Source organism: Gymnodraco acuticeps, unplaced genomic scaffold (assembly GCF_902827175.1).
Source record: "Gymnodraco acuticeps unplaced genomic scaffold, fGymAcu1.1, whole genome shotgun sequence".
Classification (NCBI taxonomy): Eukaryota; Metazoa; Chordata; class Actinopteri; order Perciformes; family Bathydraconidae; genus Gymnodraco; species Gymnodraco acuticeps.
In genome coordinates, this window is record NW_022989799.1 from 396,798 (window position 1) to 423,814 (window position 27,017).

The 27,017-nt window shown below is 42.4% G+C and overlaps 1 protein-coding gene across 4 annotated transcripts in view; it reads left to right on the forward strand.

Annotated features, from left to right (window-relative positions):
* ltbp1 (latent transforming growth factor beta binding protein 1) overlaps nucleotides 1-27,017 on the forward strand; it is a 177,754-nt gene that overhangs the window by 127,813 nt on the left and 22,924 nt on the right. For all 4 annotated transcript variants that reach the window (XM_034223113.1, XM_034223129.1, XM_034223121.1 and 1 more), the window contains 8 exons: nucleotides 8,811-8,933; nucleotides 9,614-9,739; nucleotides 11,682-11,810; nucleotides 13,420-13,548; nucleotides 20,735-20,872; nucleotides 23,313-23,474; nucleotides 23,977-24,066; nucleotides 26,203-26,331. In XM_034223113.1, coding sequence (XP_034079004.1) covers nucleotides 8,811-8,933; nucleotides 9,614-9,739; nucleotides 11,682-11,810; nucleotides 13,420-13,548; nucleotides 20,735-20,872; nucleotides 23,313-23,474; nucleotides 23,977-24,066; nucleotides 26,203-26,331 — 1,026 coding nt within the window. The remainder of the gene's footprint in view (nucleotides 1-8,810; nucleotides 8,934-9,613; nucleotides 9,740-11,681; nucleotides 11,811-13,419; nucleotides 13,549-20,734; nucleotides 20,873-23,312; nucleotides 23,475-23,976; nucleotides 24,067-26,202; nucleotides 26,332-27,017) is intronic.

The window sequence follows — 27,017 nt, forward strand, 5'->3', positions numbered from 1 at the left end:
ATCACTGACACTGACTGCCTGGTTGATGGGTACCAATTATGTTCTGGTAAGACTTTTAGTCTACCCCTGCAGAACCCTCCTGACCATGACAGTTTGTACGGTTTTCATTCATTATAGGGTTAAAACACAAATGAAAGAAAAACAACAGTTTATAAAAGTTTCACAACAACATTTAACAGTCATGCAGTGTTTTAGAGTTCTCGTAAAGCTCTTAAGTGAGGCTTTCTGGGATGATCTGTAATGCCTCCTTCAGGGGATCCAAGCTCCCCTGTATTTGAAAACATACCGATGGTCTATATAGATGAAGCAATTGACATGGGTAGCCAGGTCAATCTGAACGCCCATGTGGTTTCGTTTGAACTGCTCTGAAAGTAGAGCTTTGAATTTATTGCACCATTCCAAGATTACATTATATCCTAACCCCATGGTGAGTAAAGTCTAGCCGTCAACACATGCAGAAATCAGCCCAGAAAACAAATTCAGAATAAAATACTGTGCCAATCAAGCAATTCAACTAATAAACAATTCCAAAGAACATGTAGAATGGGCCCATATTTTCCTGGAAGGTGTCCCCATCCCTCCTCTTCAGTAGTTAGCTGCTCTGTGTCCCATGTGACAAATGGTGAGCTGTGAGGTTCTGACTGTTCACACACTATGCACCAGCCTCAGGAGGGTGGCAGGGAGTGGTGGTTGGTGAGAGAGGGAATAATTACGCCATGCAGTCCTTTTTAGAAGGTAATAACCCCTGCTCACAGATGTGCACATGAAACTGCCAAACTGAGGGTAATGTCAAGCATCTCACATGCGTGTGTGTGTGTGTGTGTGTGTGTGTGTGTGTGTGTGTGTGTGTGTGTGTGTGTGTGTGTGTGTGTGTGTGTGTGTGTGTGTGTGTGTGTGTGTGTGTGTGTGTGGTGTTTAAGAAATGAATCTAAAGTAGTTCCAAAACATGCTTATGTCAGTCATAAAGGGGCTTCTTGTTCTCCTGTCCTGGATTTATTATAATAAAGTTAACTCTATACTGTAGTACAGCATTGGCTTCTTTTTGCTTTTTTGTTCGCAGACCTCATACCGCCATTATGATTTGTCTTTATTTCTTGACTTGGAATAAATCTGAAAGAGGACATATTCTGATCATTTTCAGTTTCATATTAGTATCTAGTGCCTCTACTGGGACATGTCTCCATTCTTTAATGTTCAAAAAGCTCTGATTGGTTAGCTGGCCGGCGCTGTTGTGATTGGTCAATTGCTTAGAGATGTCCCGCCCCAGCCTATCACGTTAAATATGTTGGAGCGCTAGCTAGTGTTATGTAGTGATGTCACTTTGTTCCGGATGTAAACACACTAACACAGAAGTCGAATGGAGCTGTTTCAGGCTAGGGGGGGGGGGGAGTGTGTGGGAGAGAAACTCCCCCTGGAGGGAACACAGAGATTTTAGCCTTTGCAGACCATTTACATGCACAAAAACCTATAGAACACGCTACAAGAAAAGCCACAAAAAGAAAACCTATTATTATGCTCTTGAATAGGAGGTTTCCATTTCATTTACATCTGCTAAGGTAGTCAAGTTTTAGTCCTCCTTTAAGAAATACAAATAATTAATTTCAATTTATCGTTAATTACAGAAAATAAAAGCTACTAAAATGAGGATTCCCACCACCCAATGGTGACTCTGAGTCATCGTTCAGCTGGAACCTGCTACAGAGCTGGAGTCATCACAGATTCACGTTAAGCCTCAAGGATTCAAGCTGTTGGTCACACACTCTGCTGCTCAGAATAACCCTATACATATGAACTGTGTAATAACTGCAAATATCAAGTGCCATAAAAAGGAGTTGTTACCTCATAAACTTGCATTAAGTCTGGGCAGCGTTTCCATGAATGACATGGTGGCTTTACCATTCAAAACCTTTTTACTTGTTCTACCAAAAGGACTTTGTAAGGAACTTTTTGTTCATGCCTCTCCCTCTGAAACTTGATCAAACTGGAGACATTACTCTCTGGGTTTATACATTCTTCATGCCACACAAACACTTCAGCACATTTTCAGATTTACCCTAGAGCCTATGCAACTTATGGATCTGGAACAAGTAGTTATGGTTCCATGTTTACTCTACAGTGGTTCTATTTCGTCCCTACTGACCGCCAGAGGCGGTGCTTTAAGCACTGGATATGTCCATTGCGCGCATGCGCAGCTCGAGTACCAATAACAACAAAGTCACCTGTGACCCACGTGACACCGGCTATATCAGCCGGTGTCGTCAGAGGATCTGTTCCTTTCATCTTCTCGCTGCGCGAGAGTACCGTGGCTACATTTTTGTAGCCTACAGGGTTCAGGTTTGAACGTTTGATCTGAGGGATTGCTCTGCAAGCAGCTGGCCGCGTGCAGCTTCGCGACTGACAGTCGGAGCTACGGGTCGTTAACGCGTCCTCCAGAAGCTGTGGCCGGCTGTGCGCTGTGCAGAGCCTCGACAGACAGGTTTGTGTCAGCTTGTTGCTGGTGATGGCTGTGTCCCCGCACCCTCTCCCAGCCAAGTTGTCCTGATTGCCGTCTTATTTTTTGTTTGGCTTAGACTTTCTGGTGACGACAGTGTTCCCGCTTCCTCTCCCATAAAGTTGCCCTTATGCTCTTTTGAAAGTTCTGCTTGTGGCGTTGTGCCCTAGCTATCATTAGCATTTGAGTCCCAGCTTTGGCTGCGTCCCTCATTCAATTTAGTATGGAAAGCCCAGTGTCATATTTTAAACCTGTTTTTCGTTTAAATGCAGAGAGTAAGGTAAGTACTTTCTATTTCTTAGAAGCTATTATCTGGTCTTAACATTTGTGTTCTGACTTGGTCGCTTGATTGTTAGCAGCAGCCGCTTGGCTAACACCTTGCTGTTAAGCGTAACTATTAACTCAGCCGGTGAGGGCAGTGCTCCCGCTCCCGGAAACATAGGGTTTGATTGCAGTAGCGCTAAAGCGTTGTATTACTGCTCCTAGTACTAGACTCCTAGCACTAGGATGATATGCAACATCTTCACTGCGGGTGCTGTGTGCTCCGCATGTGCGGTTACTACTGTAACCATGGCCTACGGTTCTATGTGGGCTGTTCTCTTTCTTAGAAGCTAATTATCTGGTCTTAACATTGTGTTCTGACTTGGTTGCTTGGTTGTTAGTAGCAGCCGCTTGGCTAACACCTTGCATGTACTGTTAAGCTTCATTATTTAACTCAGCAAGTGAGGGCAGTGCTCTCGCTCCCGCTCCCGGGAAACGCATGGTATGGTTGCAGTAGCGCTATATCGTTGTATTTACTGCTCCTAGTACTAGACTCCTAGCACTAGGACAATATGCAGAGAACAATCTTCACTGTGTGTGCTGTGCTGTGTGCTCTGCATGTGAGGCCATTAAGGAGGATTTCATCCTCCCAATATTATATTATCTAGTGGGCAGCCGTTTGTCTGACACTTTTAGGCACCGGCCACAGTTACTACTGTAACTAAGGTTCTAAGCCGTAAGTACTGGCCATAATTACTACTGTAACTACGGTTCCAAGCCGTGTAAGTACTGGCCATAGTCAATACCGTAACTACGGCTATATGCTGTGTAAGTACTGGCCATAGTTACTACTGTAACTACGGTTTCAAGCCGTGCAAGTACTGGTCATAGTCAATACCGTAACTATCAAATCAAATCAAATCAAGTTTTATTTATATAGCACATTTATAAACGATTTTTGGTCGAGCCAAAGTGCTGTACATATAATAAAATTAGCCTAGAGTAGAGACACTTTACAGCAAATACAACAACACAGATTGTTCAGAATATCAGTATGAGAAAAACGACACCCTCTGTCCTTAGACCCTCACATCGTACAAGGAAAAACTTCCAGAGAAAAATCCACAGTTTGAGGGGGAAAAATGGGAGAAACCTCAGGGAGAGCAACAGAGGAGGGATCCCTCTCCCAGGACGGACAGACGTGCAATAGATGCCGTGTGTAAATCGAAGAGATAATACATTTTACAGCATATAGACCGAATGTTAGGAAATGCATGTGTCTGTAATAAGAAGATGAATCCATGAGGATGTCAGCTACAATCCTGAGGAAGCCATCAGGGAAGCAGCATGGCGAGACCCAAGGCAGGACCGCAGAGACAGGTTCAGCCACGACCCGAAACGTCCACGACTTAATCCAGAACTCGGGATAGAGGATCCAAGACACAGGACTACAGCAAGAGGATCAGCCTCGATTCCGGATCCCGGCGTAGATATAGATACAAAACAAGAACAAAGATTTGGCTGGGTTAATCGGAACAAGAGAATACACAGACACAGACAGAGAGGGAAAAGGTCATTGGATAAAAGTTATTCTTGATAACCCTCTAGAAAGATCTCATGAACTTCCCCACTCAATCTATCAAGACCCGAGCAGTTCTATTAGAAGTCCAAGGTAAAGGCACAGGCCGGCGCATATCGCTCATGGAATCCCTCACCATATGAACTCTGACCCCTCAAGTGTACAAGTGAAGAGACACCATGTGTCAGCTCCTTTTAGAATATAATTTCTTCTCTTCTCAGAGAAACAAGGGTATGAAAAGAATAGCCAGAAACAGAGGAAGAGAGGCACAACGTGACTACGTAAATGCACTCTCCTAAATATTAAACGAGTAAGAGGTGAAGAAACACAAAGCAAGAAATTGAAAAGAAAAGGCACCATCATGCTTCCCCTTAGAATAGGGTGGAAATTATGAAGACCCAAATTAAAAAAGAGGGGACATGGGATACTAGTGAAGAGGGACAGTGAAAAAGCCCAACGTATCCAACGTACTAGCACTCTCCAAAGAGACAGAAGGTCAAAGTATACGCCGAGAGGCACAACGTGAATGCACTCTCCCGTGTAAATTAGTTCAAGGGAAAGGGGGTGAAAAACTAAACTAATCAAAAGAAGGAAGTAGAGAGGCCTAAATGCCCTCTCCTAGATTCAGTTAAAGGAAAGAACTGGGGAACAAACAAGTACAGGAGGAAAGGCCCAACGAGTCAACGTCAACACACTCTCCTAGAATAGTTCAAGGTAAACGAGGTAGGAAGAATATAGTAAGAAACAGAGCTGAAAAGGCGTCCAAGAACGCTTTCCCTCTATTCCAGGGTGAAAATGTAGGATAAGAAAACAGAGATAGAGAGCACAACAACCTATCTCTTCGTCAGATACACTCCCCCGCCTGGATAAGCGACTCTGTGCCCCATCCCCCTCTACCGGACCTTAGATCCTATGGCTCTATGCTGTGTAAGTACTGGCCATAGTTACTACTGTAACTACGGTTCTAAGCCATAAGTACTGGCCATAGTTACTACTGTAACTACTAGGGGTGTAACGGTATCCGTATTCGTCCCGTACCGTTACGGTTCGGACGTCACGGTTCGGCACATGCAGTCACACGGCGAATACGCCTTTTTTTACGAGTGGGAAAAAGGTCTGTCATTCAGGGCAGTATCCACTACACTATTTATAATCTAGGGGGCGGCATTGCGCCTAAAAGTTATTTGCCAGCCGCCCTTAAAGGGATAGTGGAAATCCGCGAATTTTGGTTTTAACTTATGTATTTTTATTAAAAATAAGCATAATAAACAATTTTTTTTAATTTCATGCGCCTAGTTTCATTTTATTTTCAATTTTACTGCGCCCTCTCAATGAAACGAAATACTTCGGGAATCGTCGGGAATCTTCGGGTGATGACGAGAGCATAGGAAGACGGGCACAAACAATGGCGGACATTCAATAGCATTTGCATGTGAATAGCCGAGTATATTTCCATAAATATGATGATTGATTATCAGTAAAAAATTCTACGTGACACAACGACATTGGATTAACCTTGAGATGCGTTTTTATTCCGTTGAACACAACTTTTGATCACAAATCAAAAAAGGTAAGACGTAATTATTGTAATATTTTTGGAACCGGATGTTGTTTACTTTCTCTTTTCTGGCTGATAGCTCCAGGAATTCGAGGTCTTACAGTGATGACATTACATGTGTGGAATCTGTGGAGTCTCAGCTTTAAATCGTATATCTTGTTTGTGCAGTTAAGAGTAATAAGGGCATTTCTACCGTGTGTTGTGTGTAAAAAAGCGTTAGCATTAGTTAGCATTGTTTCGCTCAATGCTAATTCAAAGGCTTGGTATTACTCTTGTGTTTTTTCTAGCTAACAATTGTTCTTATTGTCAGTTAGCGGAGTTTCTTACCTTTAAAAGGGTATGAAACATTAATAGTTTCATAAATGTTAAGAAGCCCTGAGACATGTGAGAGAAAAAAAACTGTGGGAGGGGTCCACTGGGGGACCTTCGGGCTTAACTGGTTAACAATGATTAATATTTGTAAAGGCTACAGGTGATCTTAAGATGCGTGAGCTATGCTTAGGGACCTACCAGTCAAGATTATTTGTGCGTAGGGGTGCATCATCTGGCGCCTGGTCCTGGTCATCCTCGCCATTGCCCATGCCGTGAACCATCACCTCGGGCTCGAACAAATAAGGACGTAATGGTCCATCGTCTGGCTCAATATTGTCACCATCGTCGCTTACTGAACCGGATTCAGATTCAGTTCCTAAAACGACATTTTCGTAGGAAAGCCGAGAGGATGTTTCTGACTCGCTATCATCACTGGATACCTCGTACAATCCTTCTTCTTTGTCTGGTATATTTGCCCTTCCACGTTCATTCTGCATAGACGCCATGGTTTGTTATCGTATCGTCTTCCTAAGTTTTCGTCACTTCCGGTTTGGCTGAGTCGAACATTTCGTTTCTAAAAAACTTCGGGGAAGCTGCAATAAAGTGCTTCTAACATGCGTAAGGCAATTATTATATTTTTTTAATCAGGTGTGATTGTTTTGGTACGTAATTATGCTTGTATATAAGTTACAACGAAACTATTTGAGGTTCCATTTCCACTATCCCTTTAAACAACAAATGAAGAACAAGAAGAAACAACAACAAAACGAACAAAATACAAGAAGAAGAAAAGTTAGTATGGTGATTTCAGATAACACACAGGAGCTAGAACCCACCTGTTTCTTTTAAATCAGCTGTGTGGGAACATTTCGGGTTCCCTGTGGACTACAATAACGATGAAGTGCGCGAGTGGTGGATCGGACGAGGACGGTGTGTCGGCGTTGTTCGACAGCGATGCGGTATGCTAATGGAAACACACATGCTAAATCATATCAGAAGCCATCTCCCAGATTTGCCACTCACCGGAGCCCGGCAAAAGACAACAGCAGTTCAACAGCTGATCCCCGCTGTTTGTAAGAAGCCAAGAGACATGAGAGCCGACATAAATAACGGAAGCTTTTGGCATATGTTTTTCAACGACTATGCGCTCTTGAAACACTTCCTTATTATTTATTTTGTAATATTTTCAAGACATTCTTTCTAGTTTTACAGCTTGATGAAACCTTTTTGTTTGACATCAGCCATTATAGATAATCTGGCCATCTGAGTGTGTGTGGTACTGTTTGTGGTTTGTTTTTATCGGTGTAATACAGTTAATTATTCAAAATGTTAGAGTTCCTTATTTTTATAATGAAACTTGCACTTCAAAATAAATCAAAAACTAACCTGGAATTATGCATTTGGGACTTTTTTTTTGCTTTTTCTTGTTGTACCGAACCCGTACCGAACCGTGACCCCCAAACCGAGGTACGAACCGAACCGTGACTTCTGTGAACCGTTACACCCCTAGTAACTACGGTTTCAAGCCGTGCAAGTACTGGCCATAGTCAATACCGTAACTACGGCTCTATGCTGTGTAAGTACTGGCCATAGTTACTACTGTAACTACGGTTCTAAGCCATGTAAGTACTGGCCATAGTTACTACTGTAACTACGGTTCCAAGCCGTGCAAGTACTGGCCAGAGTTACTACTGTAACTACGGCTCTATGCTGTGTAAGTTTTGGCCATAGTTACGACTGTAACTACGGTTCTAAGCCGTGTAAGTACTGGCCATAGTTACTACTGTAACTACAGTTATATGCCGTGTGAGCACTGGTTACTGCTGTAACTATGGCTCTGTGCTGTTCTCTTCTTTAGAAGCTAGTTATCTGGTCTTAAACATGTGTGTTATTTGACTTGATCTCGCTTGATCGTTAGCAGCAGCCGCTCGGCTAACGCCTTGCGTGTACTGTTAAGCTTCTTTATTTTACCCAGCTAGGTGAAGGCAGTGCTCTCGCTCCCGCTCCCTCTGCCGGTAATGCGGATGTAGCTACATCCCTTTTTCTGTTCGGTGAGTAGTAGCACCGCTCTACTCTTCCCGTTCAGCAGGTAGCTGGTGAAGGCTGTGTTCCCGCACCCGCTCCCGGTTACGCTGCATCTGGCGTTCGTCTCTAACTCAATCAGTGAAGGCAGTTCTCGCCCCCGCTCCTGGTAGACGCTGAACTGCCTAGTTTTTCCGTTAAGCAGGTAGCCAGTGAAGGCTGTGTTCCCGCACCCGCTCCCGGTTACGCTGCATCTGGCGTTCGTCTCTAACTCAACCAGTGAAGGCAGTGTTCTCGCCCCCGCTCCTGGTAGACGCGGAACTGCCTTGTTTCTCCGTTAAGCAGGTAGCTGGTGAAGGCTGTGTTCCCGCACCCGCTCTCGGTTATGCTGCATCTGGCATTCGTCTCTAACTCAGCCGGCAGTGTTCTCTTTGGGGTTTTTTCAAATTGTATTTACAGCAACCAACTTCTATTAATATACTAATAGAACTTTCTGTACTGCTTTGAGCACATTATATATCTACCAAATGAACATCCTATGCTTTCTGCTCATGTGATAAAGTTGTTCTGTTGTTTGTGTTCTCCAGATCTAGATGAGTGCCAGGACCAGCGGACCTGCACCCGGGGCCACTGCCAGAACACTGAGGGTTCCTTCCTCTGCCACTGTGGCCCTGGCTTCAGAGGGTCTTTGGCTGGAGACGATTGTGATGGTATGAAGTGTAGTTCCAAAAACATTTTAAGGACAAAACTAAATTATGAGTAAAAATGTGTAAGATTTAACTCATTAAGCAATAGAACAGTTAATAATAATACATATTTATATTAGTATTATTTCTCAAAGTCTGTGATTTTAACTGACAAGCTCCACGTTATTGCACCAACTGCGCTTTTTTTTCCATATGAAATGTATTTGATATCAAATTAAATAATAAAAACTGATACATATTGAATCAATTGATACATAAATCAATAATTATTACAATAGTTTACAGATTAATCGTATATCTATATTAATGGGTGATTAACTTACATACAATTCAAAATATGTGAGGATTATTAAAAAACACAAAAGAAATGCAGAGATAACTGAATTCTCAGATTTAATTTAGGTTTCAGTTTTATATCAGGCTTTTTGGTATTTTCTATACATTTTCCCACTGCTTTTATTTTCCAATAGCAATATATTAGTTATTAGAATGTTTTATAACCATTTCAGTGACACTTGTGTCAAAAAACACAACAGGTAATTGAAGTCATTTGTCCAGACTTCATTGGTCCCCATAATCAAAACATCCTTTCTTATGATCTTATTATATACGGTATAATATTTAGAGCTTAAAGAATTTCAACCTGAAAACAACACTCACAACATGATATGTGTGTTTTCCAGATGTGGATGAGTGTTTAGAAGAAGCCCGGCCCTGTGAGTCCGGGGGGGAGTGTGTGAACAACATGGGGTCCTACACCTGCTCCTGCCCCCGGGGGTACCGGCAGGTCAACGGCACCCGCTGCTCAGGTGAGACATTTAAAGATCAGGAACTGTAGGATGGCAGTTAGAAATAAACGGGGGGCACAGATTGCATCGAGTGGTAAATTAAATACATTTTTCTTGAAGCAGTGTTTCCCCTATATACTGTACAAATAGCGTCGGCGCTGCTGAAATATGCGCGGCGCTGCTAGGGGGCGCCAGCCAGGTACCAAAAAAATTAAAATATATATACAGTATATATATTTTTTTATAAATAATGATAATTTTTTTTTTTTTTATAAATAATAATAAGTGCCGACCCTTTTTGATTTTTGATTGTTTGTTATGTGGATTTGTAGTATTTAAGGTGTATTTTGCTAAATCTTGAGACATTGCCACTGTATGTAATAGGCAGGCCATCGGGAGGACCGGGAGGTTTCCCGATGGCCTGGCCTGTTAAGTGGCCTGCTGGCGATTGTGAACGCAACGCTGCGCAAATGTGGGTTTGCCTCACACAGGGTGATGTGGCCTGTGTAAACACATATTTCCAAGGCACTCCTTTATAATTATTAGGATAAATAAAAACAGGTTTGAAATCATTCCAATGTATACTATAGGACAGTAAACCAAAAATATCGTTTAAAGTTGGAGAGATACAAAAATATGTATAAATAAATAAATGTTAACTAGGTAAAATAAGATATACTAAATGAACAAAACAAAAAAAGCTACATTTATTTGTTATTGGCTATGGTAGGTTATTGGTTATGTTCATATACTTATTTGATTACTAAAATGTAAACCGATCTTTTTCATATGGGTGTTTTAGAGTTGTACCCCCTAGATCAGGTCTCTAGTAATTGTGTGCTTAAAGTGCACCAGATTGAAGAATTTTACCTTAAAATGTTCAAACAAATCTTCCCGGGGGGGCATACCCCCGGACCCGGCCTAGAGGATGTGACGTCCACCCCCCAATTAAAACATGTTCATACAATACTGAATACATTTGAAGCCATTTTGACGTCTATTACCTATGTCAATAAGTTCCTGTTTTTGTAGTGTATTTGCCTTTTGTAGAGAGTTTTCATTTAATCTTTATATATAAAATCTCACCTAAAATCTCGCCTAGGGCAGCAAATTGTCTAGAACCGGCCCTGGTACTAGGCCTCAAGAGCCTTTCTTGTGCTGGCAGACACAGAAAAAAATTGGCGGGGCGCACTTCGCACGCACAAAACATTTTTTGGTGCTTGAAACGAACCGGATTCCGGAGCTATTACCTCATTCACACCAATGGTGTTTCAGGGCCGGTTCGGAGCTGGAGCTTGAAAAGCACCAGGTTTTCCTCTTCACACCGCAGCGGAGCAGCCTCTTAGCTCCGGAATCCGGTTCGTTTCAAGCACCAAAAAATTGTCCGGCCAGAGCAAAAGCACCGCATACGTCATGCTTACGTCGAGGCAAGGGCAGGGGCGGGATCAACTCCTGAACAACAACAAAAAGCCGGCGTTGTATCCAGTTTGTACACAACGATGGAGAAACTTAACAAGCAGCAGTGGTCCACTGAAGAGACCAGCTACCTACTGGGAATCTGGTCTTCCGAAGAGGTACAGAGGAAGCTGGAGCACAATCGGCCATTGTTGTTGTTGTTGTTGTCGGTGTCAGCTGTGAGGGGTTTCCGCGCGGTTTGGCTTTATGAAGCAGGCACGCAAACGGTTACGTCATGATGCAAACGATGACGCAATGACGCAGCACCAGTCGGACTCTGGGCAGTGTGAAAAGAGCCGGAGCTAAACCGAAGAACCGGTTCTAAACCTGAAAAGCTCTAGCACGGAGCTTGAACCGGAGTTGCTTTGGTGTGAATGAGGTATAAGAGGCAGCTCCGCTGCGGTGTGAACAGGAAAACCCGGTGCTTTTCAAGCTCCAGCTCCGAACCGGCCCTGAAACACCGTTGGTGTGAATGAGGTAACAGTGTCTTTGGTCTCTATGCTTCCAGATGTTGATGAGTGTGTGGATGAACCAGAGCTCTGCTCCCCCCACGCGGAGTGTCTCAACACAGAGGGGTCCTATCTGTGTGTGTGTGAGAGCGGGTTCAGTGCCAGCATCCACACGCCCTCCTGTGACGGTAAGATGCTACTACAAAAGAAAAGAAAAAACAAACATGCATTCACCAAAGCGCACACACACACACACACACACACCTTCTCCTGTGTATTTTTCCTATGTAGTGGATTCAACAAAATATTACTGCAGTAGACACACATGCTTAAATCATTAACATGTTGATGCTGACCAAAAGTAATGATCATTCAGTAGCACACATGTCTTCAATTATGTAATTCTATATTTATTTTGTCAACAAACCCCTTGAAAAGATCAAACCCAACAATATGTCTTTCAGTGTTCACTGCTGCTTGTGGCACTCAGATGAAAGTCATTTTCTACTTAACTTTCTTATTTGCCTTTAAAGCTGGCCACTGCAGTTTGAATTAAACTGTAATCAAACAGGAGATCCAGTGCATTTGTTTGGGAGATTATTCCACATGTGGTGCTGTAGTGAGTATTTGTGGGGGAGGGAAAGATTATGTGGGATTGAGTCAAAATGTACTAGTCTTTGTTCATTGTAATGAAGGAACATGCCACCCAGTTCAACAGGGTAGCTCATTGATTTGTGACATAGATTGTCACAAAGTGTGGTACATTCATTCACAGAGGATTAACCCTAAGCACTCTAGTGTTCCCCTAACTATTCATTTTGTACACAATGAGTTTGGAATTGGTGTTTTTTAGTGAAATGTTTAAACAATTGTTGTCACTATAAAATTTGGTATAAACATTAATTATCTTCACAAAATATTTCTTGATAACATTGTTAATCCCCTGAATTTTAATGCAGTATTATCCTCAAGTTATGAGCAAAAACGAAAGCCATTCCTACTGCAGGTAGGGATAAATGTAACCATGCTAACAGGCTAAACAAAAATAGTGAACATAATAAAAATGTCATTATTGCCATTGTGATAACGCACTGTGTAATAATCTTGTCCTATAGTACGAATATGTTGCTTGTCGATATAAGTGAGAATGATTCATTTTCTCACTGCAAGAAGAGGGTTTATTTGTGTCATTTATCTCAGTTTAAAGGACTTTTCTTTTTCACACATTTTGATGAATATTCCATCTTATAAAACGCCTTAATAAATATACCACACATTACCTTTTCACAATGTACAACCACAAAACCCAGAAAGTGCCTTCCTTTCTTCTTTTAACAGTCTGCATCTAGCACGTCCCTTCATTTCTGCCTTTTATGAAAAAAGTCTTCAAGTTCTTTCACATATAGCATGCTGCTCATACTTTCTGCAGGATGACAGCAGAGCTGGCCCCTGTGCCAGAGCTGTTTAATGCCATTTCCTGCCTGCAAAGAAAATGGAGAGAAAAGAGAGGAGAAGAAACAGACGGAAGCCTTTGAGCTGGCTGTCTAGACGAGGAGGGGTGTGTGCATGCGTGTGTGCATGCATGCAGCACATTTATCCGTTAATGTCACGTCTTCAATAAGAAGGAATATATAAGAAAAACAAAGGAAAAGCTCTGTTTTGCGAACAATTAGGCTGCATTTCTTAAACAGATGTAGATATAACTTAGTGAAAACATGATCTTAGAGAAACATGACTACCTAAAAGGAATGAAACAAAGCATTTGACATGTGTTGGCCGTGTTTCTCTGCTCTTCAGATATCGATGAGTGTGGGCTCAACGACACTCTGTGTGGCCCTCACGGCTTCTGTGAGAACCGGCTGGGGTCTTTCCGCTGCCTCTGTGAGCAGGGCTACCAGGAGGCCCCGGGGGGCCAGGGCTGTGTGGGTGAGTGTGGACCTCTCTGTGTGTGTACATTCAGATAGGAGCAGTGGCCACTGGTCATTAGGGGACACATCCCCACCTAGTGTCAGCAGAAAGTATTAAAATAATGATTACAACAAAATGCAAAAAAAAATTTAAAAAATATATAAAATATATTTTAAGATCATGTTTAATCATCTGATTCGTCTGTACATTGCTGTTTTATATGTGTTCTTCTAATTAGTGTCTACAGTGTGTGCCTATTGAGCTGTTTAGAGCCATGTGGGACAAAACCCGATCCTGCCCCTCCCTCTCACTGTCTAAGTGAACGGTGACTGTAAAAACTACACTGCGCATGCTAAGAGTATTTTCCTATTTAATGTGTGTGGCAAAAAATAATGACCATTGGGGCAGTGAGCTGCCATCCCCACCATACGTCAGCTCACATAATTCAGAGCTGATTGGCTGTAAGTACGTGTGCCGCGAAAAGTGTGGTGTGTGAAGAGGAGGAGGAGAGAGACGCGTCCTAAAACCAGGAAGTAAGCTGCGCATGGCTTCCCTCCACAAAAAAGCAATGAGATTTCTCCATAGGATTTTAGAAAATAGCTCAAAATAAGATCTGTGGGAAACGTACCTGTTAGATAAATGTACGTTTTGTTCAGTCGGATAATATCCACATGTCTACTTTTATAATTTTCGAATCATAAATCCATCCTTTAGATTTATGATAGACTTTTTAAACTACAAGAAGATAAGGAGGACTTTTACAAAAAAGTAATAGAGGTTTTTGTCCAGAAGGATAGGCAAATGGACTTCATCTTCAAGTCAAGGTAAGACCACCATTTTATTGAGAGAACAATTCAATATTTAAATGATAAAATGATCCTTCTGTTGAACTGTCTGTTTAAAATTAATTGAAGCATCAGATTAAAAAAGCTTTTGAAAATAATATTATATTTTGATTTAGGTCAAAATATAATATAATGTAAACCTGAAGAGTCAGTGCCAGTGCCTCACCAGCCATGAACCTCACTGCAGAAGCTTATATATATATAGACATCTGAGTTTTTTGTGCCCCACCACTTTTGTACATGTAGAAACGCCACTGGATAGGAGTATTGTAATATATTGTATTTATTACTTTAAGGCTAGATTATTGCAATTCCTCACTATCCGCCTGTCCAAAAACATCCATTTAGACTCAGTTTGTCAGGGTGTGGCACCATCCATCGACCCAAAAGCAGTAAAAAAGAGGACGGCAGGTATTTATAACCAAAAGCTGATAAACAAAGCAGTTTCACACAAGAACAGAGGAACCAGGCACGGTAGAGAGAAAACAAGAAAAGAAAAACAGTCCAGGGAGCTCGAAGAACAAGGGAAGGAATGTTGACAGGAACACAGGGAACCAGGAACCAGATGGAAACTCTGGGTGTTTCAAAATGTCGAGGAAGGCTGCTCCAGAGCCACTATTTCAAGGATGCTACGTCATCGAGTCCCGCCGAAGGACTGTTCCAATGTCCAGGATGCTTGGAATTCTACCGAGGCCAGCGTCTTTCATTGCGGGAAATTTCGAGGCTGCAGATGTGTATCCTCCGAGGTCTTAAAATCCCCACAATGCTTTGCGCACGGACCAATTTCCAAAATCTTTGGCGGAAATCGCGCTCCATTTAAGGCGGGGCCTCGCATATGACGCACACCTGTTAGCCTGTTCCACCATTCTTCCTTTTCCAAGGCTAGAAAGGATTCTTGCATCGCTTCTGAAAGACCTGACTCGGAAGACATGTCCTACCAAGGAAGCGTCCTCGACATTGAGAAACACCCAAAGACTGACAACGGACACTAATTACATAAGACCCAGCTGAGGGCAGGTACAGACACATGGGCAGCAGGGGGGTCACACACAGGTGGAAATAATCAAGGCAGGCTACAAAGGCAGCAAAAAGCACAGACAGGAACTTAACCAGACAAGACAAAGAGAGAAATTATATTTCAAAATAAAACAGGAAATATTACATACTAACCGAGATCATTACAGAGTTGATTACAAATTCTGAGGAACATGAATTGATAAGATCTAGGAAAGAGATCATATTACTCCTGTATTAGCATCTCTGCACATACTCCCTATACAATACAGAAAACAGATTAAAATCCTTCTCCTAGCCTACAAAGTCCTTAATGTTCAGGCACCATCGTACCTTAAATAGCTCATAGTAGCCTAGAACCCCACTAGGTTCCCAGAATGCTGGGTTATTAGTGATAAGAGTCTCCAAAAGTACAGAGCCTTCAGCTTCTGTAGACCAGCTTCCTGTTTGTGGAGGGATTTGGGAGGTACTCTCCATTTTAAGAGTAGACTAAAGACGCTCCTGTATGATAGCTTATAAAGTAGTAAGGATATGCAACTCCATCTGGTAGCTTCACAGCCCCCTCACCCAGACCCTGTGACCTACAGCTGGTCTTGGGGGTGCACTGCCACAGTGGAAATGAGCTCCAGCTGTGGTTGTAGTGTCTGTGTCAATTAAAATGTGTGACCGTCAGAGGTGTGGACTCGAGTCACATGACTTGGACTCGAGTCAGACTCGAGTCACCAATTTGATGACTTGAGACTCGACTTGACAAAATCACAAAACACTTGCGACTCGACTTGGACTTGAACACCAATGACTCGGGACTTGACTTGGACTTGAGCCTTCTGACTTGAGGTGACTTGATAATTTAATTCAGAGGCCTCCAACATGCCGATCGCGAGATGCCGCTAGAAGAGCAGACTCCCGTCGGGGAGAGCAGAATCTTCAGCCGCTCCAACTCTTGCTGTGAATCCATGCAGGCAGGGGCGGGACTTCATTTTGGTGAGCCACCATGCGGCCAATCATATGCGAGGACACACAAGGATCATACCATTATGTGAAAGAAGGGTGGGGGGCAGACGCTCCAAAGACAGCAGGTGTAGTAGTGGTACAGGCCAGCTACACAGAGCGACGGGGAGACGGGGAGCCAGATTTAAATGCAAGCGCGTCGGAAAAAGTCAAGAAATTAGCGAAAACCGAAAAAAGAAGCAGCATCGGCACCAATAAACTGGTTACCTCAACATCAGGGATCTTATACATTAAACTCCTTCTGAATCAAACCGTTACGGTAGCCTTACCTTACTGATCTCTCTTAAAATACAAATAAAACGTGTTACTTTACCAGCAGAGAGAAAATTGATTATTAAATTAATTAATGAGACTAATAAAGAGCAGTTTGATTATCAAGTATTATTCTGTTGATGGATGTCATTACATTTGGTTAAAAGCACATAATGACTTGTTTAAGACTCGTTTTTTCAAAGTTTAGGACTTGGACTTGACTTGAACTTGCCCATCCTGACTTGAGACTTGACTTGGACGCAAAGACTTGAGACTTGACTCGGACTTGAGCGCAAAGACTTGAAAAACAATGACTTGGTCCCACCTCTGGTGACCGTTACACAAGCCCATATCCCTACAGTTTCTTAATGATATCCATAGTATGTGGTTGATTTGAAGTCCAATAGTAGGTTGTTGTAAGCTCTTTATGACACAAGAACATTATTATTAATATTAAATGTATTAAAGTGTCGCAGAGACCTCTGACTATGGTGATACCATCTACCGCTCGGCGTGTAAAGGAGCACTCGATCATTTAGACGTTCTGTATCACTCCGCCATCCGCTTCGCCACCAATGCCCCCTACAGGACACACCACGGTGACCTGTACTCTCTGGCTAACTGGCCCTCTCTTGAGACCAGACGCAACATCCACTGGCTGATGTTTGTTTACAAAACACTCCTAGGCCTCACCCCCTTCTACCTCACACAATTACTGCAAATCCGCACACCCCCGACGCACAACACCCGGTCAGCTACAAGCATCCTGTTAAAGATCCCCAAAGCCCATACATCCTTTGGCCGCTCTGCCTTTCAGTTTGCAGCAGCTGATAGCTGGAATGTCTTTCAAAAAACTTTGAAAATGAAAACCTTTGTCTCCCCCCGCACCTTCAATGTCACTATTATTGACACCCTGGTACACACATGTAGCTGCTTTGCCTGATGCTGATTTTAAATGACTGATTGAACCACAGCAATATTGTTTTAGAGTTTTTATATGTTTAACTGCTATGCCTGTCATCTTTGCTCTATGTGTTTGTGTTGTCTCCTGGGTTCTGTAGTGCCCGGAGTCTGTCTTTTTATTTATTTTTCCTCCCAAACCCCATCCCCTCAGGAAGCCTTTGCCTCCTGTCAGGTCATCATTGTAAATAAGAATTTGTTCTTAATTGATTTTCCTGGATAAATAAAGGTTCTACTACTACTACTGTCAGTCAGGGGAATTGGATTTCCCCACCTTTGTCATGATGAGGCAGCACAGCAATTGCTAAAACACTCAAATCTACAAGGTATCTGTCAGGGATAGGGAATATCAGGACCCAAAGGCAGTTTAAAAAGACAAAAAGGTCAGGTAACAAAAAGCGAGCTTTATTAAAAAGCCGAAAAAACAAGAAACAACTAAACATTAACAAGACCGAGGAAAAAGACAGACATGAACAAACTTACAAGCATGGGCAGGTAACTAGGACAAAGACGGGCAGGTAACAAGGACTTGAAAAAAGACGACGATCCGACATGGAGCACAGGGGAAGCCAAGACTAAATACACAGAAGGGTAATCACAGGACAAGACACAGCTGGGCAGGGGAGGCAGAAACACAAGGGCAACAGGTGAACACAATGAGGCAATCAGACACAGGAAGGAAGACCAGACACAGGGAGAACAGAATTTCAAAATAAACCCATAACTAAACACACAAAACTAATATCATGACAGTTTCTTTAACTTAACTTGAACTACTCTTAGTTCCAGTGGCGAGCCGTGACTTTTATACCTAGGCCCTCTGACCTCCCCCTTCCCTCGAAAAAAAGAAGAGTTATTACGTCACAGCGTATACTTCAGCAGATTATCAAAACAGCGGCCCGGGGTGCAAAACGCGACCCTCTACCACACAAAACAACACCATTTATATAAACACCTATCATGACAGCCAAGTAACAATTACAAATGAATTAAGTCGGCACGGCGGCCCGCATTGAAAATGACTTAGGCCTACCTTTGATGATCAAATCACTAAAACACAAAGTCCATCCTCCTGTCCTTCTGGATGAAGCACTTGCGGGTCATTCAGCTGATCCTTTGCCACTCCAGTTTATCATTGTAACTCAATCTTGAAAATTACTCGGTTAATAATTTCGCAACGATGTCATCACTATCACTGAAGTGAGCCATCATGAACGAACTTATATCATAAATCTAACGATCATAAATCTATCGATTAGATTTATGATTATAAAATAATAAAAGTAGGGTAGACATGTGGATATTATCCGGCTGAACAAAACGTGCATTTATCTAACAGGTTCGTTTTCCACAGACCTTATTTCCAGCTATTTTCCAAAATCCTATGGAGAAATCCCACTGCTTTCTGTCGAGGGAATCCGAGCACTGCTTACTTCTGGGTTTTAGGACGCGTCACTGCACCACTTGCATAGACTTCACAGCGGGCGGAACTTGTCATAAAGTCCGCGAAAATAAAGCCCGCCCATTTAGAGGGAAGATATGATTGGTCAATTGTACTGTCATTTGACATTACTCTCTCATTGAGTTACTATAGCTGGCCCTCTGTGAATGTAGAGAGGGACCAACAAGCTCTCCCGTCTTCACATAACTCGCAGAGACGGCATTTAACCCTTCACATTCCAACAGAAACTGAACAGGCAGATTCGAAGGATTTATTTATTTGGAAATATTATTTGAAATACAATTAAATCAAGTTATTTTGGTAAAACTAATGAAAAATGTAACAACAAAAAAATCTAAAAAATAATATTTATGTTTTCAAATATTATTTTTTAGAATATCTTAGGGCCTCACAGAGGGCCTAGAGGGCCCTGACGGCTCGCCACTGCTTAGTTCATTTTAAAGAAAGTCAATGTGAATAGGAACCCGACAGTTTTTTTTATCATGACCTGACCACATACACTGTGCTAGAGATGTAAAAGTGAATTAACTTTGACCTCAAGTTGTTTCAATGTTCACTTTTCAGTTGCCATGTTAGTGTTGTGTCAGGCTTCTACTAAACAATAAGAACAACCGTATGTCCTTTGATGACTTCAACTTGAGCTATAACCTTCTTAGAAAAATTGACCAAAAGCTCCAGTGTCAACATTTAAGAAATGTAACATTTTTAAAAGACGAATTACATTGTATTGAAATTATTTTCATACAGTCTGGGAATCATTTATGTTTATAAAAGTCCAATTATACTGAAACAGTCTCAAACAAAGGCCTACATTTCTTTCTACTTGAAGTAAAGGCCCAACACAGAATTGCAGAATTACCCTGAGACACGCTTTGTTGTTTCTCAGATCATCTTTGAAAGCAACATTGTTAAGGTTTGCAGACACTATCCCAATGAGGAATAAATGGAACTGTTGAAAATTCCTGGAGTTTGGTTTGGAATGAGTCTGAGCAGCAGGGTGCTGGTGGTTTCCCAGGGCTAACTTGGCCCCCGCATTTTCCTTCCGAGCCCTAACCATAGGACTGTCAGAGCACCCTCCTGCTGCAGTCTGATACAACACTTCCCCCACACACATCTTGGCTGTCACAAGCCCCAAAACACAAACAATAAAAACTAGCAGCACACTCTTAAGAACACATCTCAATACAGTGTGTGCACTACACTGCCAAACCATCACTGCACACACACACACACACACACACACACACACACACACACACACACACACACACACACACACACACACACACACACACACACACACACACACACACACACACACACACTTTTTAAATCAAGAGTGGTGGTGTACCACTAACCATATAGAATTTGCGGTGTCTCTCTGTCTTCCTTCCTTCCAGCTGTTCCTCTCCTCTCATCGGCCATTATTTGTTTCTTTTCTTTTCTTGTACTTCCATTTCTTAATTCTCCCAGCTGTGTAGCTATATTGTAATTGACCAAAAGTATGTCCTCCTGTTGGCAACATAGACTGAACTTCCCCACCTCTTGTCCACACTGCACAGTTGATGATGTACAATCTTATTATGTCTTGATTGTTAAGAGGCTAATGACCTGAATAATGAACAACATTTATGGATTGTTCTTTTGTTCCTCTCCACAGATGTGAATGAGTGTGAGCTTCTGAGCAGTGTGTGTGGAGAGGCCCAGTGTAAGAACACTGACGGATCCTTCCACTGCGAGTGTCCCAGCGGACAGGACTACAACGTGATGATCGCCAAGTGTGAGCCCGTTCCCACAGGTGACCCCCCCTCCACTGTAGTACAAATTAACCTGCAGACATCAGAGTTTATAGCGGTTTTGAATACTGACTTTGAATACTTTTTGTAATACTATTGATAGCCAATTCATTTAGTTCTTATTCTGGAGCTTGCTACTGAGTTCTTGACTTGTGTACAGTATGTATAATGCTTCATACACACAAGCAACATAATCAAGTTATTTATAAATGTAAGGTTATTAACCTCCTGACTACAAACACTACCAGTGTTGGAAAAAGTACTCTGTTAATTAAATAAAAGTACAAATACTATCATCTTAAAGTTAAAGTCCTGATTTCAAAATGTTACACAGGTAAAGGAACAAAAGTACTAGCATCAAAATGTGCTTAAAGTACAAAAAGTAAAAGCACTCAGTATGCAGAATGGATCTTTTCACAGTAGGGTATTATTATGGTTAATATAATGTTGTGTTCTAGATCATCCAAATACAATGTAGATTCGTTGTGGAGTAGAAGTATAAAGTATAAATAAATGGAAATACTCAAGTAAAGTACAAATACTTCAAACAGTACTTAAGTAAATACTTCAATAAATGTACTTAGTTCCTTTCCACCACTGAACACAACTGTTGCTTGTAGTGGTGATAGGATTAGCAGTATCTAGTCGATCTTGTCGATCATGTCGATCTCGTCAATACTCCCTACGCTGGAAGGGGGAATCTCTATCCTCAAACCAGGAAAGGCAATTGGACTGGATACTATCACAACGGAACAGATCAAGCACTTCGGTCACAAGGCAAAGACGTGGCTCCTACAGCTCTACAATGAGTGCTTAACAACACACAAGCTTCCTAACATCTGGAAGAAAGCCCACATTATAGCACTGCTGAAACCTGGGAAAGAACCATCCGCTCCCAAGAACTTCAGACCAATCTCACTTTTGAGCCACACCTACAAACTCTTTGAATGTCTGATCCTCAACATAATTGGTGCCTTTGTTGACGAACACCTCATCCCTGAACAAGCAGGTTTCCGCCCTGGCAAGTCGACAACTAGCCAAGTACTCAACCTCACCCAGTACATCGAAGACGGATATGAGGAAGGGATGGTAACTGGTGCGGTGTATGTCAACCTCTCAGCTGCCTATGACACAGTCAACCATAGACGTCTCCTCAGTAAGATCCTGGAGACCACAAGAGACACCCGCCTGACAGAGCTGATTGAAAGCATGCTTGAAAATAGGCACTTCTTCGTTGAGCTAGGAGGAAAGAAAAGCAGGTGGCGAAGACTCAGGAATGGCCTCCCACAGGGAAGTGTGCTTGCACCACTTCTCTTTAACATCTACACCAACGACCAACCAAAAAGTGTAGACACCCGCCGCTTCATCTATGCAGACGATCTTGGCATAGGTACACAAGCCACTGTTTTCAAAACTGTGGAAGACAGACTCTCTAACGCTCTGGCAGAGCTAACACCTTACTATGAAGAGAACCACCTACGTGCAAACCCATCTAAGACACAGGTGTGTACCTTCCACCTGAGAAACCGTGAAGCCAAGCGCCAACTGAAGGTCAGCTGGTCAGGAACCTCCCTTGAACACTGTGAGCACCCAGTCTACCTAGGGGTAACCCTGGACAGATGCCTCTCTTTTAAGACCCACACTGAGAAGACTAAGTGCAAAGTGAGTGCGAGGAATAACATCATCCGCAAGCTCACCGGCACGACCTGGGGTGCAAACCCACAGACTCTGAAGTCAACCGCACTAGCCCTCTGCTACTCAGCTGCCGAGTATGCCTGCCCAGTATGGGAACGAGCTGCCCATGCCAAGAAGAGGCATTAATGAGAAGGGACAGCAATGTGTTCAGCTGTGGCTGAACCACATCTAACCAAGCCCTGTAACTGACTGCCTTGTGGACACGATAAGAAACTGAACACAACTAAACACTACTACCTTTTTAATTAATTGAATACATCTTATAATGAACAATGAAATGCACCTTGCACTATTTTTATTCTTATTATTCTTATTATTCTTATTTTTATGTCTTGTAATTGCATTGTTGAGTAACCTGTGACCCACGTTTTTCATTCATTACACAACTACACAAATTCTAAAATGTGTATATTAATTTCCACATTATATTTACAAAGAACCGAAGACAATCTGATTTTAAAAAACAATGATATGTTCTAAGCAAACACCCACATTTGTACCTGACTTGAAAAGGGACCATGATTTCATTTGAGATGGAACCATTACAGTAATAATAAAACGAATAAACGGACCATGAATGACAGCTGAACCCTGAAGTCAGTTTCAGTTTAGTGAATTATTCAGGAAATGGGAACTGAACAGACCCCAGTTCTGAAAAATATGACATTTAAATAAAATGTGTTTGATACTCATCCCTTTATCTTGTCTCCCTTCTCCCCCTCTCTTCCTCTCTCCCCCCCCCCTCAGTTTCCTCAGTGGAGCGTAAGGAGTGCTACTACCGTCTGAACGATGAGAATCTGTGTGAGAGCGTGCTGACCAGCCACGTCACCCTGCAGGAGTGCTGTTGCACCCTGGGAGCTGGGTGGGGGGACAACTGCGAGGTGCACCCCTGTCCTGTCAATGGCACAGGTGAGGAGGAGGAGGAGGAGGAGGAGGAGGAGGAGGAGGAGGAGGAGGAGGAGGAGGAGGAGGAGGAGGAGGAGGAGGAGGAGGAGGAGGAGGAGGAGGAGGAGGAGGAGGAGGAGGAGGAGGAGGAGGAGGAGGAGCACTTTACTCCATACACCTTTTTTTCAGTCACACAGTTTACCATTTTGTAGCTTGTGACCAAAACCACACCCTGAAGTACCTACTGTATAGCACAGTCCTGTTCATGTGTGGATAAATGCTGTATTTGTTCAAGGATTTGACACAAGTCTGGAAGTGTTGAGTTAAAAACTAGCCTAAAGATTGTCTACAGCTGTGGTCCGAGTCTAAGATGTCCACGTCAATTCTGGCGTTTCTGGTTTAGGCGTTAGTCGGAGCGGAGTAGCAGTAACAGCGGAAAAGCTTTGCTTTAAAGGTTTGCAGACACACACACCACAGTGCCTGCCGGAATCTTAACCTCTGAACCTCCATGTCTGTCCCCTCACAGACCAGTTCAATCAGATGTGTCCGTCTGGAAGAGGTCTTATTCCCAATGGAGACTTATTGTATGGGGTACCCACAGCTGGCAGCTACAAAGGTAAGGCTGAACGTCTTTTAGACAACTCAACATCATCCATCACACAGCATCATTTGAGTCCAGCAGGAAGCAACACAACTGGATGTGCCCATTTAGAGTCTGATTATATATCAACTGCTTATTGCATATTAAAATGATATCAGCATCATGTGTACGTCTGATAATGCTTTTTGAGTGCATTTATAAAATACCCTGTCCATGGGTGTGTGTTGGTCACAATTCTTAAGAAGATAAATGGAACTACCACAGAATACATTTGGAGTAATTTTCCAGGTGTTTATCTATTGCACTGTTCCAAAAGTGGAAGATGCATTCATGAAACGTTACGTCCCAGATGTTTAGTTGAAGTATGACGTTTTGGATTCAATCATTCAAACTTTGTTTGTATTGACCTTTCATACAAGTTCAGTTCACTGAACAGTCAGCAGTAATAGGGGTCTATTTCAGAACCTTTACAAGGGTCTTCATGCACTCTGTAACTGTTTCTCTTCTCTCCACAGAGGCCTCCATGCTCAGGGGCCCATTCTTTTTTATGATACTGATTTGTAAACAAAACATCTAATGCTACTCCATCAAGAGTATTGTTTTTTAGAATGTATATAAAATGAAGCATTGCAAACAGGGGTGTCACCAGGGGGTAGCTTGGAGTTGCTATAGCAACTCCTGCAATTGGCCTAGCAACGGCTTAGCAACCCCATTGTTTTGTTATGAAAATGTATCTATATATATTTATACACATTCTCGCGAGATCTATCAGGGGTCGTTGTAAGTTAAAGCGCAAACTGTTACTTGGCTAATGTTGTTATAATTCTCAGTATGTGAACACAGATCGAAAATGGAAAGATTTCTCACAAGTCAGCGTAAACGACCGCGATCTGTGTGTGTGTGCGTGCGTGCGTGCGTGCGTGCGTCTGTTTGCGGTGTGGTGATGAGGTTCAATGCCACAGCATGCCAGTTGAAACAGTGAACGATCGCTATTGTGTACTTGTACGCTTAGGGTGTAATGGTATTATACAAAAATATTGTAGAAGCACAGAAACAGTGTTCAAATTCTGCTTTTACAAACTTATTTTGGTTGTGCTTACCTTACAAATTAATGTTATAAGTGTCAAAGGAATCTTTTAATGTAAATATTAATGATAATATTGTAGCGTGTCCAAGTTAATAGTTATGTCAGTTATCAGATGTGCACAGTTTAGTACATTTGTAAAGTTATTTAGGCAATGTTGATGGTGGGAGTTATGGAGAGACCGCCCCTTCCAGGTGTGTGTGGAAGGAGTACGAGACGGTAGGAGTTGTGTTCGAGTGTGGGGAAAAGTCATAATGAGTGTGATACTATTGATTGGTTCTGTAAGGCGTGGCTGTGGCCGTCAATACCAGACAATAAAGAGAACGTTTTCGACATTGAAGGCTCGTGATCTGTGATTTTGAATAGCGGTGAACGCTACAATATGAACAGGCTCGTGCTTGGCCCACTGGTATTGTTTGTTTATTTATTTTGAAAATTAACTAGCAACGGCGTGCTGTCATATAGCAACTGCTAAGCTACTGCAGCAAAAAAATCCTGGCGCCGCCCATGATTGCAAAGTGTATAGATGTATCTAACAGGAAATGTCTTAAACCCCAATTGTACAGCATATACATATTAAAACGATTCCAGCTTGTTGTTGGAAAAGCTGTTGTGAAGGCACAACATTCACTGATCATGGATTGATGTGAGGGTATCCTAGGATGCATTTCATATCAGGTTAAAATAATCAAATCCATACAGCAGTGAGACCTGAGAATATCCAGTCCTGTAACTCTGTATTCAGATATATTGAAAGACAAGAGAAGATTGAATCTGATTCTAACAGTTAGCAGCACAGAGACAGGGCTGGTCGAAACATTCAACACAAACACTGAAACATGTTCCCTGTGAAACCCTAATGAACCTAGGTCACAATGTTTCAGGAGTTATATACATGTACTATTACAAACTTTGTGTTGGTATCCTCTCCATGAACTTACATGAGGATGATGATATTATGTTCCCATATCCGTATGCTAACGCTACATGAATGCTACATGCACAGCACAGTTACTCCTGGCTCTCGGTCATTAATTCTGCGAACGTGTTTCCTGTCTTTGTTTCAGACGCAGATGAGTGTGCGCTGTTCGGCCAGGAGGTGTGTAAAGGAGGCTTCTGTTTGGACACGGTGGGCAGCTATGAGTGTTACTGCAAGACCGGACAGGACTACGACCCTGCCAGACTGGAGTGCAGAGGTCAGCCTAATACAGCGTTACACAAACCCAGAGTGTGTCTGCATGCATGTGTGTGTATATTGGTGTGAGAGTTAGAAGTTCACTCCATTGCCTGTTGCATTCAATCAAAAATAAGCAGAAAGACCAGACTATACAGTGGGGCAAAAAAGTATTTAGTCAGCCACCAATTGTGCAAGTTCTCCCACTTAAAAAGATGAGAGGCCTGTAATTGTCATCCTACTGTAGGTATACCTCACCTATGAGAGACAGAATTAGAAAATAAATCCAGAAAATCACATTGTCTGATTTTTAAAGAATTTATTTGCAAATGATGGTGGAAAATAAGTATTTGGTCAATAACAAAAGTTCATCTCAATACTTTGTTATATACCCTTTGTTGGCAATGACAGAGGTCAAACATTTTCTGTAAGTCTTCACAAGGTTTTCACACACTGTTGCTGGTATTTTGGCCCATTCCTCCATGCAGATCTCCTCTAGAGCAGTGATGTTTTGGGGCTATCGCTGGGCAACACAGACTTTCAACTCCCTCCAAAGATTTTCTATGGGGTTGAGATCTGGAGACTGGTTCGTTGCCCGGGCGGTGTGTTTGGGATCATTGTCATGCTGAAAGACCCAGCCACGTTTCATCTTCAATGCCCTTGCTGATGGAAGGAGGTTGTCACTCAAAATCTCACGATACATGGCCC